Source organism: Felis catus, chromosome B2 (genome assembly GCF_018350175.1).
Source record: "Felis catus isolate Fca126 chromosome B2, F.catus_Fca126_mat1.0, whole genome shotgun sequence".
Taxonomy (NCBI): Eukaryota; Metazoa; Chordata; class Mammalia; order Carnivora; family Felidae; genus Felis; species Felis catus.
In genome coordinates this window covers 13,517,673-13,534,387 of record NC_058372.1, presented here as the reverse complement: position 1 = coordinate 13,534,387, position 16,715 = coordinate 13,517,673, and the positions used below count along the sequence as shown (strand labels likewise).

The 16,715-nt window shown below is 48.8% G+C and overlaps 1 protein-coding gene across 8 annotated transcripts in view; it reads left to right on the top strand.

The window, feature by feature from the left end:
• The window catches only part of JARID2 (jumonji and AT-rich interaction domain containing 2), a 274,188-nt gene that overhangs the window by 213,674 nt on the left and 43,799 nt on the right, over window positions 1-16,715 (top strand). For all 8 annotated transcript variants that reach the window (XM_023253662.2, XM_045057089.1, XM_023253664.2 and 5 more), the window contains one exon: window positions 1,997-2,173. In XM_023253662.2, coding sequence (XP_023109430.2) covers window positions 1,997-2,173 — 177 coding nt within the window. The remainder of the gene's footprint in view (window positions 1-1,996; window positions 2,174-16,715) is intronic.

Below are 16,715 nucleotides of genomic sequence, written 5' to 3'. Positions count from 1 at the left end.
TGATGCAGTTTTGGGGTGACAGTGGGATGGTGTGGAGCTGACCGCCAGGAAAGAATTCTTGAAGATGTCTTTGGTACAAAAAGGTGACTTTATTAAAGCACCGGGACAGGACCCGTGGGCAGGAAGAGCTGCATGGGGTCGTGACAGGTAACTCATCATATACCCTCAGGCTGGGAGGGGGTCAGGGATAGAGTAAGTCTCCAAGGAATTTTGGGAGCAAGGTTTCCAGGACCTTGAGGGGCTAGCTGTTACTAGGGAAACACCATTTATTGCCGTTTAATAAAATCTCAGTCACGAGACCCTTCAGATGCATATTGGGGGAGGAGGGGGGCATAAGCTTGGGGTATAATCGCCAGCATATATCTTAAGGCAGTTGTGATAAAGGAAATAGGCTTACAGGATCCTTGAGGTTGGGATAATGTTAAGCTAAGGTTCTCTTTTGCCCCCAGCAAAGTGTCCTCATCGAGGCAGCTGAGCTCCTAGAGGGAGGTCACTCTGCCGGTTTCAAGGACTTGTCAGTGGACCATAGGCAGCAAGGGATAATTTTCCATTTGCCTTACTTCCCTGCATACCATGGCAAGCCCTGAGACCCCTTTCCTTTGTTCTCGGGTAGCTGGGGGTGTCCGAGGAATATTACACATATTCTACTGGTGGGGGTGGGGGTGGATGCGGGCACCAGCCTGTATTTTGCCCCCTCAGCTTGCCCCACGCCCCCTCATCAGTCAGCACAAAGTCTGCTTCAGATCCTCTGTCTCCCTCTCTCTCTGTCCCTCCCCTGCTCATGGTTCTCGTTTCTCTCTCTCTCTCTCTCTCTCTCTCTCTCTCTCTCTCTCTCTCTGAAAAATAAATACTAAAGATTATAGTTGTTGCTAGAAATAATTTGGGAGAATTTCTTTGGATTTTTAAGTAGCCTCTGGTCCTAAACAATGTACCAGTGAGTCGTGTCATCTTTAAATGGTCATTGTTTGATAAAGAACCATATCGTGCTGCTTCATATTAGCAGCCTTCTTTTCTGGTGTCCCTGCTTTATCTTAAATGCAGAAATGGGGGCGCCTGGGTGGCTCAGTCGGTTAAGCGGCCGACTTCAACTCAGGTCATGATCTCGCGGTCCGTGAGTTCGAGCCCCGCGTCGGGCTCTGTGCTGACAGCTCAGAGCCTGGAGCCTGTTTCAGATTCTGTGTCTCCCTCTCTCTCGGCCCCTCCCCTGTTCATGCTCTGTCTCTCCCTGTCTCAAAAATAAATAAAATGTTAAAAAAAAAATAAATGCAGAAATGAAAACATCTGGGGGCATGAGGAGGTTAAGGTATAAAAGGAGTGTGAGGGATGTGGGGTTTTCTCTTAGGTTTTTGTTTTGTTTTTTTAATCCAGCACTTTTAGTCAGTCTTGTGCAGGAATTTATTTTAATAATTTCACATGCTATTAACCTGATCGTAATATCAAAGTAGCTTCCAAATATATTGCGATTTTGGGGGGATCCATTGCTGTGACTCACCTCATGTGAATTCAAGACCATTACTGTATGTAGGAAATGTCATATTCTCTGTTACTGCCGCTTGGTTTGTCTTTCACTTTGAAATTCATTTGTTTAAAGTCACATTAAGTTGAGTAAGTTAAGTGCATAACCCAGAATAGCCTTTGTCTCTTCCTTGACATCGTGAATAGGTGTTTTTAATTTTACTTCCCCCACCCCCAGCCCCTCACAGCTATTCATAAGAGCTAGACATTCTTTTGATTTGTTGTGTTGGGTGAATGGCATCATCTCCCTACTGGGGCGATTTTGCTTGAAATCCGTTGAAAGGACACAGATGGACTTTTATTTCCTGGGGGATGTTTGAAAAACAGAAGTGGCGGTGGAGACAAACAGCTTTGTGTTCTCTGCTCAGGCCTGAGGATTTAGGTTCGTGCCTTAATAAATGTCTCCATGTGTAGTGCCCCTTCTGGAAGGGGCGAGGACCCGGGCCTGTGTTCACGAGCCCTCTTCCCTTAAACCCACCAGGCTCTCCTGCGCTGCCCAACAGCATGGTTTATTTCGGAAGCTCTCAGGACGAGGAGGACGTCGAGGAGGAAGACGATGAGACGGAAGACGTCAAAACAGCCACCAACAATGCTTCATCTTCATGCCAGTCAACCCCCAGGAAAGGAAAAACCCACAAGCACGTTCACAATGGACATGGTAGGTGGGCTCTTGGTTCCGGGGGTAGCGACAAGGTAAAAGCCACAGCTCTGACTTCGAGAGCTGGGACGGGTCGTCTGTGGACGCGAAAGACCCGGGTGAAGGTTGCGTAGCCGCTTGGTGATCAGGCTAGTCCTGGACGCTTCTCTGGGTGCCAAGCTCTTGCAGAGAGAGGAGTACGTGACCGTACGTCTTGTGAACAGAATAAGACGTGGCGATGGGTGTTTCTCGCAGTGTAGAGGCGACGTTAAATCTCGTAAGAGCTGCAGGTGATAGCGATCGGAAGAGGACAAGGTCACGTCTAAACAGGGATGGTTAGGAAGCACTCCTGAAAAATCTTCCCATGATGGACTTAAACTGTGATTTTTTTTTTTTTTTAGCGGGAGGAGGTCACGTAGAAAGAGAACTGTTACTGAGCACGTGAGATCCAGTAAACGCACGTATATTGTGTACCCGACTGAGTTTTTTTTTTTCCTCCTCGTGCTACCATGGGTGGCAGGAGGACACGAGTGGATGTCAGTGAGGAAGCTACTTAGGTGAGGGGGCTGTGGGACGTGTTCAGTGGTTTTCCAACAAGGAAGTGACGTGATTGGAATTGTGCCGGGAGTAGATGAAGCCGGCCTCCGGTGTGAGGAGTACATGGAGGGAAGGGAGCGAGGAAGGGGAAACCCGCTCCGAAGGTTGTAATTGTGGCCAGCCACCTGGCCAGAGGTAACAAGGGACTGAGAGTTGGCCATGGGGCTCTCACCGGGAGGAGGAGGGGCTGGATGGTAGGCTTAGGACTTGACGTGGGCTGGGGGACGTAAGCAGGGAAAGTAGAAAAGGAGAGGAGGAGACTGAGGCACAGAGGATGGGGCAGGGAGGTACTGTGGCCATTTCCTGTTGTGCTCCTACCCACATGCTTGGCATCCTGTTTCCTGCAGGACTCGGAGACCCTGTGAGGGAGCCAGCCCCCGCCCCCCGCCAGCCCCGACCCGGGAGTGGCAGAAAACCAGTGCTATCAATGAGTGATTGAGGCAAAGGAAGAGGTCTCCCTTTTCCCCCTCCGTGACTGCCTTGAGCTACCCCTTGTTTCTCTGGACCCAGGGGGATATAGAGGCTCGGGTCAGGCACAGGCCTAGACATAATGGGAATGTGTCTGGCTTTCACTGTTGTGGAGCATTTTTCCCTTGTCAATATAACGAGTGTTTGTCCTGCCTCTTGCTGGGGACTGAGTGCAGGAGGCATGCAGACATAGCAAAGGATGCGACCCGCTTTTTAAGAACTTCACAGTTTAGTCGGGGAAATGGGGTTAATAACCTCAGTGCAGAATACAAAATGGCGACCGAATTTTAACCTTCCAAGAACAAGGTTTCCACCTGCAGCTGTGATCGTCAGAAGTCTTGATAGTTGGAAGAGAGCTACGTATAAGAGTTGGAATACAGGTGTAGGTATAGAGATGAACTTGACATGCACGATCATGAACTGGGGTGCGTTGCCGGGTTGTGGGGCGACTGTCCCACCCGAGTATGGGGGGTGGTATTCTTCAGGGTGACTGGGAATGACCAAATGGAGTTGATTACATGCCCCGCTGGGCAGAAGGAATGGTTGGAATGTGGAGAGTGGGAAACAGTGGAGGATTTTTGATGTGGAAATAAGATTAAAGAGATCCAAGGAGCCAGCCCGGAAATAACCATTGAGGGGCTGGACTTGGGAACATACAATGGTTCACGTGTGCGCAAGGGCCTTTTGAAGCAAAGGTGAGCAGCTTTTCACTACTGTCTGGAGAACCAAGGCTGGAGGTAATAGAACAGGAGTTAGGAAGGGAGGTGGTTTGGGGGTAGTTAAGGACTTTATTATCTGCCGAATTTGCAGTGATGGTAAAAGACAAAAATCCAGAGGACGGGCTGGAAATTTATCGTCCCAGAGCTGCCGGCCGAGGCGTTCAGAAGGGGGCCTTTCTGAGGTAGGATGAAGCAGGAAAGGAGACTTGTGGAGATTTGCTTTTCGTTTGAATTCTTGGGAAGGTATTTTCTAGTTTTGCTTTGGGTTCAGTAGGAGCCAGGAGTAAATAAAAACAAACACAACATGAAATTAGACTCCTATCAGTTGGTCTCTGTGTCCATATGATAAATATATTTCCTCAGGATAGTGTCAGAATTATTCCTTGGTACTATTTTTCATTGTCTCACTGTGCTGGGTGGGTGAATTCATCAGTCTTTCAGGGTTTCTGGACCCAGTTCCAACATGGCAGGTAAGTACTTCCCTCGCTCCCCAAACACCTAGCAGATTTCGGTCCCCAGTAGGGATCTGAGAATTTAACTCCATTCCGACACCACCTATCTAGAGATTGCATGAGACTCCACAGGTTAAGGGCTCAGTCCTGGAAGGCTGTCCCCTTATCACCCACCTCAGATGCCACCCACAAGCCCGCTGTTCCTTGGGCACCAGCTACACATTGGAGGTTCCAATGAAATCCCACTCAGGTTTGACTAATTTGTTAGAGTGGTTCACAGAACTCAGGGAGACACTTAACCTTCACCAGTTTGATAAAGGATACAGATCCCCAGCCAGATGGAGAGGGGTGTAGGGTGAGGTATGGGGAAAGGGCACGGAACTTCCAATCTGTCTCCACGCCAGTCACTTTGCATCTCCTTAGGTCTTCCAGCCCAGAAGCTCTTAGAATTTTGTCCTTTTGGGTTTTTATGGAGGCATCCTTACATAGTGATGATCGACCAGGTCATTGGCCATTGGCTGATTCAACCTCTAGCTCCTCTCACCTTCCTCAAGGTCGGGGGTGGGGTGGGGGGGGGTCGGACTGAAGGTTCCAGTCCACTGCTCACGTGGTTGGTTCTCCTCGCACCTGGCCACTGTCCTTGGGTGCTTCCCAAAGGTCCCCTCTCTTAACAGACCTCTGTATCACTCACCGCTTAGGAAATGCTGGGGTTTGGGGAGCCGTGAATCAGGAATCACGAGTGGGGACCAAATACATGTCTTAATGGTGAAGTATGTATTTCTCATAAATCACGCTGTTGCCGTCAAATCACATGGATCTGTTGAGTGAATCCACACAGGTTGAGCCTCCAACTCCTGCTTTTCAGTTTGTGTGAACTTGCTGGTTCACCAGTCTTCTCGTTGACTCACCTTACAGTGTCCAAGTTACCACCTTCCACGTGCGGGGAGCCTATACTCCCTTGAATTCTTTTTCCACATGAGCTGCAGAGTGGTGACAGGAAGGGGCAGTGGGTATGCGGTGGCACGTCACAGAGTTTCACAAACGGGCCGGGCTGAGGGAATCAGCCGACTTACCTGCGGGAAGAGGGCAACCGTTTTTGCGTTGACCATGGTCACTGTGATCAGGAGTCAAGGAAAATCTATCTGTAGATACGTGAGTCTGCATTCGCACGTGCGCGTACGTGGGCCGATTTTTTTTTTTTTTTTTAATGTCAGATTTTTACCGGTCGAAGTAGTTACCATGTGATTGAAAATGATTTCGTGGCAACTAAAAGGGTTTCCAGTGTTCCCTTTGGAGATTTGCTTGTTGAAACACTCTCGCGTTCTTTTCGTGTAGCGATGAATTTTCTGTCTCTTCCTGGGTAGGGGTGTTGGGGACAGTGTGTCGTTGGGTGCAGTGCGGGGTGCCTGAGCTGGGAACCCCCACGACCCTCTTACTGTCTTTTCTGCCCATGTGTTCTTGCACACTTTGTCTTCCTCCTTGACTCTGCTGGCTTCCCTGGAGAGAGAGCCTAGGAGAAAGCGGGAACAAGGAGAGTGTCCAGACCAGCGGGGCTGCGCTGGAGCTCTGACCCTGCCCGTACTTGCCAGCACGTTCTGTGCTTTCTTTGATGAGGCTTTAGAAACCAAAGGTGCAAGCCCCTTTATTTCCTGTCTGTGCTAATTCTGCTGATGCTGGTTCCTGTGGGTCTCCTTCTCATGACCGTTCCCGTCACAGTGGGTGTTCGTACGTCTCTCTTCTGAAAGTTGGATTTCAGGCATTGCGTGTACAGGGTGCTCTAATGTACAGTGTATATACTTGTCTTCCAAGGAGTGAAGTGTCTTTGTTCTGTGTGTTTTTTTTTTCTGTTTTGTTTTGGGGGCAGTTAAGATGAAGGGCTACCTCTCTGATTTCTCCTGAAGTGGTTGGCTTCTACCTTTAGTTAGATTGAGTTCATCAACCCCTAGCCTCCAGCCCTCTGTCTTTTTAGATTATGTCCCTTTCTTAACAATTTGTTTTTGAGAGAGGAGAACATGCGTGGGGAGGGAGAGAGAATCCCAAGCAGGTTCTGCACCATCAGCGTGGAGTCCAGCATGGGGCTGGAGCTCAAAACCTGTGAGATCATGACCTGAGCTGAAACCAAGAGTCAGATGCTTAACCTACTGAGCCGCCCAGGCACCCCTGATTATGTCTGCTTTTGAGCTGGGAAAGGATTGGTTGCAGTTCCAAACGTTTGCTTCAGTAGAGTTCTAGAACCCATGGGGCTAAGTACCCACCTGAACTTGGAGGTGGGGTGATAGGGAGAGAGCTGCAGGCCCAGGCGGTCTGTCCTTGTGTTTGGGAGCCCACCAGATACCAGTCCCTCCTGTGGTGCCATTTTGTCGTCTGAAGCCCTGACCTTGTTCAGTCTGTGGGGTGTGCTCATTCCTACACCAGCCACCCTTCCACCGTGGGCATTTAACCTCTTGGAATTCAGCTCATCTGTTCTCTAGTAGGCCCCAAGAAAATTATGAATTTGTATTGTCTGAGTTTGTAACGTTGTTGCCATAGGCATGGAGATCTTTCATGTCCTTTTAAGTTCTTTTTTTTGGTTTTAATGTTTATTTTTGAGAGGGGGCGGGGTAGGGAGGGGCAGAGAGAGAAGGGGAGACCGAATCTGAGGCAGGCTTTTCAGTCTCTGAGCTCTCAGCACAGAGCCCGACGTGGGGCTCGAACTCACAAACCGCGAGATCATGAGCCGAGCTAAAGTCAGATGCTTAACTGACTGAGCCACCCAGGCATTCAGAAGTCTTTTTACATTCTAAACAAACATCGTTGTCAGTGAAGTTATTCTACTATGCGGTGTTCAGAAGACCCAACAAATCAATTAGAAGTACCAAATCAACTCCCTTGTAGTATCTCCTGCAAAATTAGTTTGTGAGTTTTTGGCAAATGTTAACGCCCGTGAGTGTTGGAGAAAGATTCTGTGCTTATTCCTGAAAATGTATTTGTGGAGGATTTGGAAGGGAGGTCTGGCCATCATTTCACTGAGAAAATTACTGAAACACAATCATAACCTTCTAGAGGGCACGATCTTGCCATATTAAACAGTTAGGGAATTTTTTGGAGTTAATTTTTCTGTCCTACATAAAATAAGTGTAATTTATGTGCACGTGAGAAACATGCTAATTTTAGTGCTTTGGAAGATGACCCAGATCAACGAGGGACAGGGACCTTTCCCTAAGGAGCTGATGATCTGGGAAACTCCCTGGAGAATCCCATCAGAAACAGCCTAAAGACCTTCAGGCTCTATCCACGTTTCCCGATCACACAGGCTTAATATCTGGTTTATGTATACCCTCCTCCCCGCCACTTTGTGTTTCTCTCTTGTTGTCACTTCTAGTGTGTCCCCCTGTTGTCCCATGCCACCCATTCTATGACTGACAAGCCTCCCTCACACCCAGGTTCAAACATCTTCCATAGGAAGGGGCTGTTGAGTACAAGCAGCCAAGGTCCTCAAGTGTGTGTTTGGGCTCCATTAAAAATGATGTTTCTGTAGGTTCTCGTGTATGTTTGAAATGGTTTGTGAATTTGTTTCTGCTTTTCGGGCATCTGCGTACGAAATGTTTTGTAAGGTCACATGACAAGGATAACCCGAGTTTCAGCGTCAGGAAGCCGTCTAATGGAGAGGTCATGGTGTCCTTTCTCTCCCTGCCTCTTTCCCTTCCTTCCTGACGCAAAGGACTTTGCTTGGCAAGCGTATTCCGTGATCACGTTTGTATTTTGAAAGGTGGCTTGTGCGCAGCTCAGAGGCAAAAAAAAGAGAAAAGACCCTCTGAGAGGCCACTGCACTAGCCTCTACGTGATCCTGAGGTTTTAATCGAGGTGTCATCAGAATGAAACGGAAAGGTCACATTGGACAGATTGTTGACACCTGGAGATGGCTTGGTGGCCGTGGAAATACAGGTGCCAGGTAGGTCTTCAGACCGTCTGCAGTGCTCTGTGGGGCGCATTCCTCCGGGAAGAGCTGCCCGTGAACTAGCTGCAGTTCCCTCTGGCGTATGCCAGGTGAGTTAAGTGAGCCTTTGACTTTTGTACGGATGCCCGCACGGAGGAGAGAATAGCACAGGGCTTGAAGCCCCAGGCTTCAGACTCTGACCCACCTGGCTCGCACTTCTGCCGTCCACAGTTGATGGCTGCCTCACTTTAAAACTAGTTTATTTTCTCTTTACATCTACTTATTTTTGAGAGACAGAGACGGCGCAAGCAGGGCAGGGGCAGAGAGAGAGGGAGACACAGAATCCGAAGCAGGCTCCCGGCTCCGAGCTGCAAGCTGTCAGCATAGAGCGCGACGCGGGGCTCGAACCCACAAACCGTGAGATCATGACCTGAGCTGAAGTCAGATGCTCAACCGACTGAGCCACCCAGGTGCCCCGATGGCTGCCTCACTTTGAGCATGTGGCTTAATATTTCTTAGTCTCAGGCTCCTCATCTGGAAGGTGGGGAGGAAGCAAATGGTCCGTAGGCTCTCTGTTAACTGCGTGTGCAGACATGTTCATCGTTGGAGGGTGATTTCTCTCATTGGTTTTGGTAGGTGGCCTCACATACCTGCTTTTTTGTGTCAGGGTATGAGTTGAGGTCCGTTTTCCACACACGACAGTAAGAATACTAGAGGGTTTTTTTTTTTTTTTTTAATATTTTTTAAAGTTTATTATTTTGGGGGGTGCCTGGGTAGCTCCGTCGGTTGAGTGTCTCACTTCGGCTCAGGTCAAGATCTCTGGTTCGTGAGTTCGAGTACTATGTCAGGCTCTGTGCTGACAGCTCGGAGCCTGGAGCCTGCTTCGGATTCTGTGCCTCCCTCTCTCTCTGCCCCCTCCCCGCCCCCACTCGCACTCTGTCTCTGTCTCTCTCTCTCACACACACACACAAAAATAAACACTAAAAAAAGTTTTAAAATTTATTAATTTTTGAGAGAGACAGCCAGTGCCAGCTGGGGAGGGGCAGAGAGAGAGAGAAGGAGGGAGGGAAACTCCTCGAGCAGGCTCCTGACATGGGGCTGGATCCCACAAACCATGAGACCCCGACCCGGGCAGAGATCGAGAGTCAGACACTTAGCTGACTGAGCCACCCAGCGCTCCAGGAATCCCAGAGTTTTTAGGACAGGTGCACCTATGTTATCTCTTGGTTCCATCTACTCTGCAACAGTGTCGTTGTGAAGGTGTCCGGGTGGGAGGGGTAATGGAAAACCTGAGGTCTTGGATCCATCACCCGAGGTGGCAGGTTGCAGCCAAGAGTCGAGGTTCTCGAAATGCCTCTGGCCCCGTACGGGATTCTGTGTAGGGGTGAGAGGGTGAGCATCAGTGTTCAGTGAAGGGCAGTTTGCACTGTGATAATGGACTTCCCACCCCTGTCTGGTAGGCAGTGTCAGAAAAACCAGTGCCACCAGCCCCTGCCTGGGGTATACAGCTCGGCTCAGGTCCCCCCTTGTCGGTTGCCTGTGTGGCTTTGATGTCCTTGGCAGCCAAATAATTAAACCTTACAGGATGACGATGCTTCTCTGCGAGGCCATCGGAGGGATGGAGTTGAAGCCAGCTCAGAAATGTACATGCGGTGAGCGGTGCTCCTTCAATTTCAGATGACCCAGGGAAAGATGAATGGTTTTGTTGGTAAAAGAGAAGTCAAAAGGGTCGACGATATAAAAAGAAAAAAAGGGGGGGAAGTCCTCTTTGGAGAAGGCCAGTTTCAGCCAGTGTTTCAGAGGAACGTGGGGCTCTGTCTCGTTACCTGGTAGGTGAGCTGCCTCACCCTCTGTGTTCTGGACCCTCCCTTCTGTAAAGGAGGCAGATAATCAGCAAACAAACCACCGCCAGCCAGCAAGTCCTAGCGATGATTGGGAGGAAGTCCCCAGGCAGGAGAATGTGAAGATGTTCTTGCGGTCACGATTTTCCACAGTAGAGAAAGGAGTCCTTGATACTAGAAGCTTGTCACCCAAAGGTGCTACAAGTAAAACATAGTAGTCTTTGAAAATGGAATATTCGGCTTTGTACAACCTACCCAAGCTTTTCTGGGTAATTAGAATTGTACTGTAATACCAAGTTGCCCAGTATGTCCTTTTTTTTTTTTGTCTGTTCAGTTCCTACACAGGTCTTTATCGTCCTCAAAAAGTCACCATGAGCTTTGTGTCCTGCCTCTTTAAAGCTACACATTAGCTGCGTGTTCCTGGGCGAGGCATTTAACTTCTCTGATTAATATCCTCTTCCATAGAATGAGCAGGGTAGAGTAGACGAGCTTGCATTTACTCATTCACTTATATGCCAACATAGAGCAAAATTACGGCTTGTGTCTCGTGTATAGGAGTAGTTCCCATTGGGATCTTTTATAACAGATAATGGGCATTGCTGTGTGCTCACGGGGAAGGACTTGTCCCAAGATCACCTGTTTAGCCAGGTGAAAGATCCCTCACTAAAATTCGGGCTTGGATGAGGGCATAATTATCATGTAGTCGAGCTGGTTCTCAGACTTGTTGATTGTATTCACGCAAGAAAGTGGACAGTGAGTTGCTTTTTCATACTTCTCCACGACAGGGTGTTTCTGTTGTTACAGTGTGGTGTGTGTGTGTCTCCCGCTTTGTGCCCTGGAGATGTTGCGATGTGTCCAGAAGTCCAACAGCATCTCTCCCAGGAGGGTCCCCGTCACTGAAATGTGGGGAAATAAACGCACAGAGAACAAAACGGGGAACGTGAACACTTGATTTTTGGAGAAGCTTTGACCAAAAATTCCTCATTGGGCCAGGTGTCCAGGCAAAGAGTTTTGCTTGGTCTGTGTTAGTTTGACGAAACCAGAAGCCGGACTGCGAATGATGTCCTGTTTTATCTTGTTTCTCCCCAAAGCCTGGACCCTCCCATCTCCCTGCCCAGTGAAGCATCAGGGGTTCTGTAGCGAGCAGGCACGTGGCTCGGTGGTGGAGGCCCACGGAAGGCAGTGCCCAGGGAGAGTGCGTGCACCCCCTGACTTGCCCCGCGACCCTGCCATCAGTGTCGGATTGGGCCTGCCTGTGACCGGGCTCATCCCCTGTGGGCGCGGAGCCCAGACCCCAGTGGTCTCCTGCGAGAGCCTGCTGTCACCGGGCAGACGTGTAGTTTTGCAGACGTGATCCCGCACTAGAACGTTCTCCCTTCTAATGCGCTGAGCATCCTCGCGGAAGTGCATTTGTTTATTAAAATACATAATCTGAAATGACATGGGCAGCATCATGTGCATTTTCAGCCTCGGGTTACCACTCAAGGGTTACAATAACAGTGCCCTCGGCAGCTTCTCGTCCACCAGCTCTTCAGAGTTTCCAGAATAGTCTTTCGTATACAGAACCTCAGATGATCCTAACAATAGAGCCCTTAGGTAATCCCGATTTGGAAACAAAACCCCAGCCTCAAAACACTGCTCTGGGGATATTTATGTTACGAGTTGATACTTGAAATGGCTTAGTTTGTGGAAAGTTCTCATAACTGGTTATTTTTTTTCCAGTGGGATAAGCATGGTGGACTGGGGGCATGAATACATCCGTTTGGAATGACTTTGGCCTTGGCTTTCCTCAGTGTTGTCGCTGTGGTGAGGCGTTCCTTCTCCTGTGCAGAGGGGACCTTGGGGGAAGGTCACTGCTCACGGCAGCCACGTACGGTGGCTTTTCACCTGCTTTCTTGCCCTTGGGAAACATGGGACGAATGGCACTGTTTCTCTTTGTGCCCCTCTTTCTGAAGAGGGACATTTCTCGGAAGGCTTTTTAAACAACATGTCATTGGACTCACAGCTGGAATGATTTAATTGCTTTTGGATGCACACCGGGGGCACGTTGTGCCAGGGCCAAAAAGCAGTCATTTGGATGAGTTTACCACGTTTCTGCCTTGGAGGTGCGTTCCACCCTCTCCGTGCTGGGCAGCGGGGGGCAGGGGCGCGCGGGCAGGGCCGGGGTCTGCCCGTGGCCACGTGCAGCAAGGAGATGCTCTCCAGCCGACAGATGCTTTTTTCTTTGTGGGGTGTCCTCTTCACCTTTTTTTCACCTCTGGCAGCTCCAATCCCCACCCTGCCCTGCCCTGCCATTGTGAGTTTCCCCAAAAGTTGGACTGTGGGCTAGGAGTGTGGATTTATTGTTTTATTATTCCTTTAAATTTTTTAATGTTTTATTTCTGAGAGAGAGAAAAACAGAGCATGAGCGGCGGGGGGTGGGGAGAAGCAGAGAGAGAGGGAGACACAGAATCCAAAGCAGGCTCCAGGCTCCCAGCTGTCAGCACAGAGCCCGACATGGGGCTTGAACTCATGGACCGTGAGGTCATGCCCTGAGCCGAAGTCAGACCCTTAACCAGCTGAGCCACCCAGGCACCCCTAGGGGTGTATTTGTGTGTGTGTGTGTGTGTGTGTGTGTGTGTGTGTGTGTGTGTGTGTGTGTGTGTAATATAATTTATTGTCAAGTTACCTAACATACAGCGTATACCATGTGCTCTTGGTTTTGTGGGTAGATTCCCATGATTCATCGGTCATGTACAACACCCAGTGCTCATCCCAACAAGTGCCCTCCTCAGTGCCCATCACCCATTTTCCCGTCTCCCCCCACCTCCCCCATCACCCTTTGTTTGTTCTCTGTATCTGAGTCTCTCATGGTTTGCCTCCCTCTCTGTTTGAAACTGTTTTTTCCCCTCCCTTCCCCCATGGTTTTCCGTTAAGTTTCTCAAGTTTCTCATAGGAGTGAAAACACGTGATACCTGTCTTTCTCTGAGTTACTTCACTTAGCATAATACCTTCCAGTTCCGTCCACGTTGTCGCATATGGCAGGGTTTCATTCTTTCTCATTGCCAAGTAGTATTCCATTGTATATATAAACCACATCTTCTTTAGCCATTCATCAGTTGTGATGGGCATTTGGGCTCTTTCCATAATTGGGCTGTTGTTAGAGGCGCTGGTATAAACACATGTACTGTGCCCCTATGAATCAGCGCTCCTGTAACCTGGATAAATTCCTAGTAGTGCAATTGCTGGATCATAGGGTAGTTGTATTTTTAATTTTTTGAGGAGCCTCCACACTGTTTTCCAGAGCGGCTGCACCAGTTTGCATTCCCACCAACAGTGAAGGAGGTTCCCTTTTCTCCACATCCACACAAGCCCGTTCCCCAAGTTGTCCATTTTAGCCGCTCTGACAGGTGTGAGGTCGTATCTCAGTGTGGTTTTGATTTGTATTTCCCTGATGATAAGTGACATTGAGCATCTTTTCATGTGTCGGTTGGCCATCTGGATGTCTTCTTTGGAAAAGTGTCTATTCATGTCTTTCCATTTCTTCACTGGATTATTTGTTTTTTGGGTGTTGAGTTTGGTAAGTTCTTAAAAGATTTCGGTAGGAGCGTGTTTTTAAAGAGCAGTAGTACATGTAACGTTGAGTCAGAAGTTTCTATTTCTTCCCGTCCTCGACTTGTGCGTTTGGAGATGCTTGACCTAGTGGTTTGTGAGCACCATGCTGGCTCTTCTCATTTATGGCTTGCAGCCTTTGTTTTTTGTTTTTTTTCCCCTCCCTTAGGTTTTATTTTATTTTCTGCTCTTAAATGTTTGTTTTGATAGTGAGCGAGTATGAGCCAGGGGGTAGGGGCAAAGAGCGAGAATCCCAAGCAGGCTCCACACTTTGAACACAGAGCCCAAAAGTGGGGCTTGCAGGCTCCACACTTTGAGCCCAAAAGTGGGGCTTGATCCCATGAACCATGAGATCATGACCTGAGCCGAAATCAAGAGTTGAATGCTTAACTGGCTGAGCCACCCAGGCACCCCTCTTCCTTATCTCCAAAGAAGATAAGGAAATTTTCCTAAAGGTCACATTTAAAGAAGAGATAATAGGAGTGCTTTTTCAAAGATTTTTACGATAGCTGAGTGAGTGAGTGAGTGTGTGTGTGTGTGTGTGTCTGCTAGAAAGTGTTATATTGGCTGTTACCATTACTACCATGCACGTGATTGAAAAGATCTCGAGCCCAGAACAACCTTGTAATGATGAGAATCCCAGAAAGGTAGCATGTTTCAAAACCCTGGCACCCAGTGAGGTGTGTCTGAGAGGTGACTGTTAAGTGCTGTCAGCATGTGGTGTGCTTGACCTTCCCAGGTCGAGCAGTGTCAAGTGTGGTAGAAGGTTGGGGGGCGTGCCTTGTCTGTCAGCGTAATCAGCCTGTGCCCGTTCTCTTCTCGTTTTCCTTAAGCCTGGGTTACGCTGGTCCATGCGGGACCTTAGGGACCTACGTGGACACTTAGCAGCGGCACCGGCCCACTGTTCCTGCTTTAGCGTGGGGATGCCTCTTGCTGGTAATGGTAGAGCTGCTCTGATCCGGGGTGAGGGGCTTATCCAGATCTCAGCGACAGCAGACAGGGAGAATGTTCTGGCTCCGATGCCTTCCTCGTTAGCTGTCATTGGGCCGGTTACTTAAAGTCCGGGAGCCTCGCTTTCTCCATTTGTATACAGCCGACAAGGATATGTGGCTTTTTCGATTGGGGTTAGGGTTGGCGAGGGGAGGAAGGCAAGTGGCTGCTGGTGGACAATGGCGTGTCATTTTGGGGTGATGAAAACATTTTAAACTCGCATTGTGGTGTAATGGGTTGCACAACTCTGAATGTGCGGCACTCCGTGCTTTAAATGTGCGGATCACACATTATGTGAATTCTGACTTCCTAAGCATAAACCGAAATCTGAATGAGTGACAGTAGCACTTAGTACGGTGCCCAGTGCTTGGTGGGTCCTCAAAAAGCAGAGGCTGGCCACCATCCTGTTACTGGTGTCCCACCCCATGATTCTTTAGAAGAACTGTGGCATTTCACAATTAATACATTGCACTAGATTTTCAGAATCTTGAATCCGTTCTTTTGTCCAGAATGGGCTGGGATGTGTTCATGTCATACACATTACAAATTGAATTGTTGAGCTCTTTGTACACTGCTCCGTATTTACTGTTCTCAGCTGATTTCATCAGGCCTGTTTTCAGGGGAATCTTCAGTCGGGAATATGTGCCATTCGTTCCGAGACTGTACGATGCGCATATAGAATGTTTTGAGTCCTTCATTTCCTGGCTGGAGGCTGGGTGGATGTGTTTGTGATACAGGAGCAGATCCCCGATACGTATTTGGGGAACCTTGAAAGCAATCCTTCCTGCAGTGCAGCTGCTCCTATATTTAGCTTTTTTGTATTAGCATTTTTATTCTGAAAATTACCAGTTCTCCAACTTGTATAGTCGATTGTGTTATCTGGAGGGGTGCCTTCCACCCGCATTCTTGTGCACATTTTCAAGGTGTTCTTCTCCAAATGTGCTGTGAATGAGATTGCTTGTTCGGATCCAACGTTGGGCCAGATAGCTTATCCTATACTTCAGATGTGGTCGGCCTGTTAGAATTCATCCACCTCTGTGTAGGGTTTTTCTTTGTTTTTTGTTTTTTTTTTTTAATCCCCAGACTGCAAAATACTGCATTCATTTTGTTCTTCAAGAGTTAATGCACATCTCTTTTGAGTATAACCCATAGTTCTGCGATCTTTGTCTCCTTTCTTGAGAGTGGTAAAGCATGAAATCCCTCTCAGCCCACTGCCTGCCGTCCCAAAAGGCCACTTGCCCAGATGTCCCTCCCCAAGCCTGTTCTGGCACATTGGAGAATGCACAAAGCTTAGAGCCCACTGATGTGGGCACCGGTGGCGGGGTGGGGGGTGGGGGGTGGGGGTTGGTCACCCTCAGGCTCAGTCTCCTCCTGTCCTCAGCTCCTTTGGGGGCCAGGTGGGCCAGGAAACCATTTTTCAATGACAAAAACCATTCACCCTGATTCATGGTCTTTTCCTTGCCCTGACCTTTATATTCTCATAAAGGTCATACGCCCTTTTAAACTTCAGTATCAGAAGTTACTAGGATCATCTGCAAGAAACGTGTTTAAATGGCAGATCCGTCCAACTCCGTTATGGGACATCATTGCCCATCATGTGTTCACATTTTTCGATCCTGGGACGGTCGCGACCAAGTTCTGATTGCGGAAAAATAGCCTGTGACTTAAGTTCTAGAAGGTCGTACGTAGAAAATGTAACGTGCCTTAAAAATCCTTTTTAATGCGTTTCTTTCCTATCCTATAACCAAAGGGGTAGGATTTCAGGGTGTCCATTCCAGAGGGGTTTTGCCAACACCGCATTAACCAGGAGAGCCCGGCTTGTGATGCTGAAGGTCGGGTGCACACAGGCCGCCGATGCTTTCCTCCCTCGCGTTGCGGCCGGGCGCTGGCTCCCGGTGTGAGTGAGCGGTGCCGTGGGGTTACAACAGGACCTGTGCTGACCGAAACACGTCCCCTCTGCCTTCCCTAGTCGAACACGTGAGTGCTACA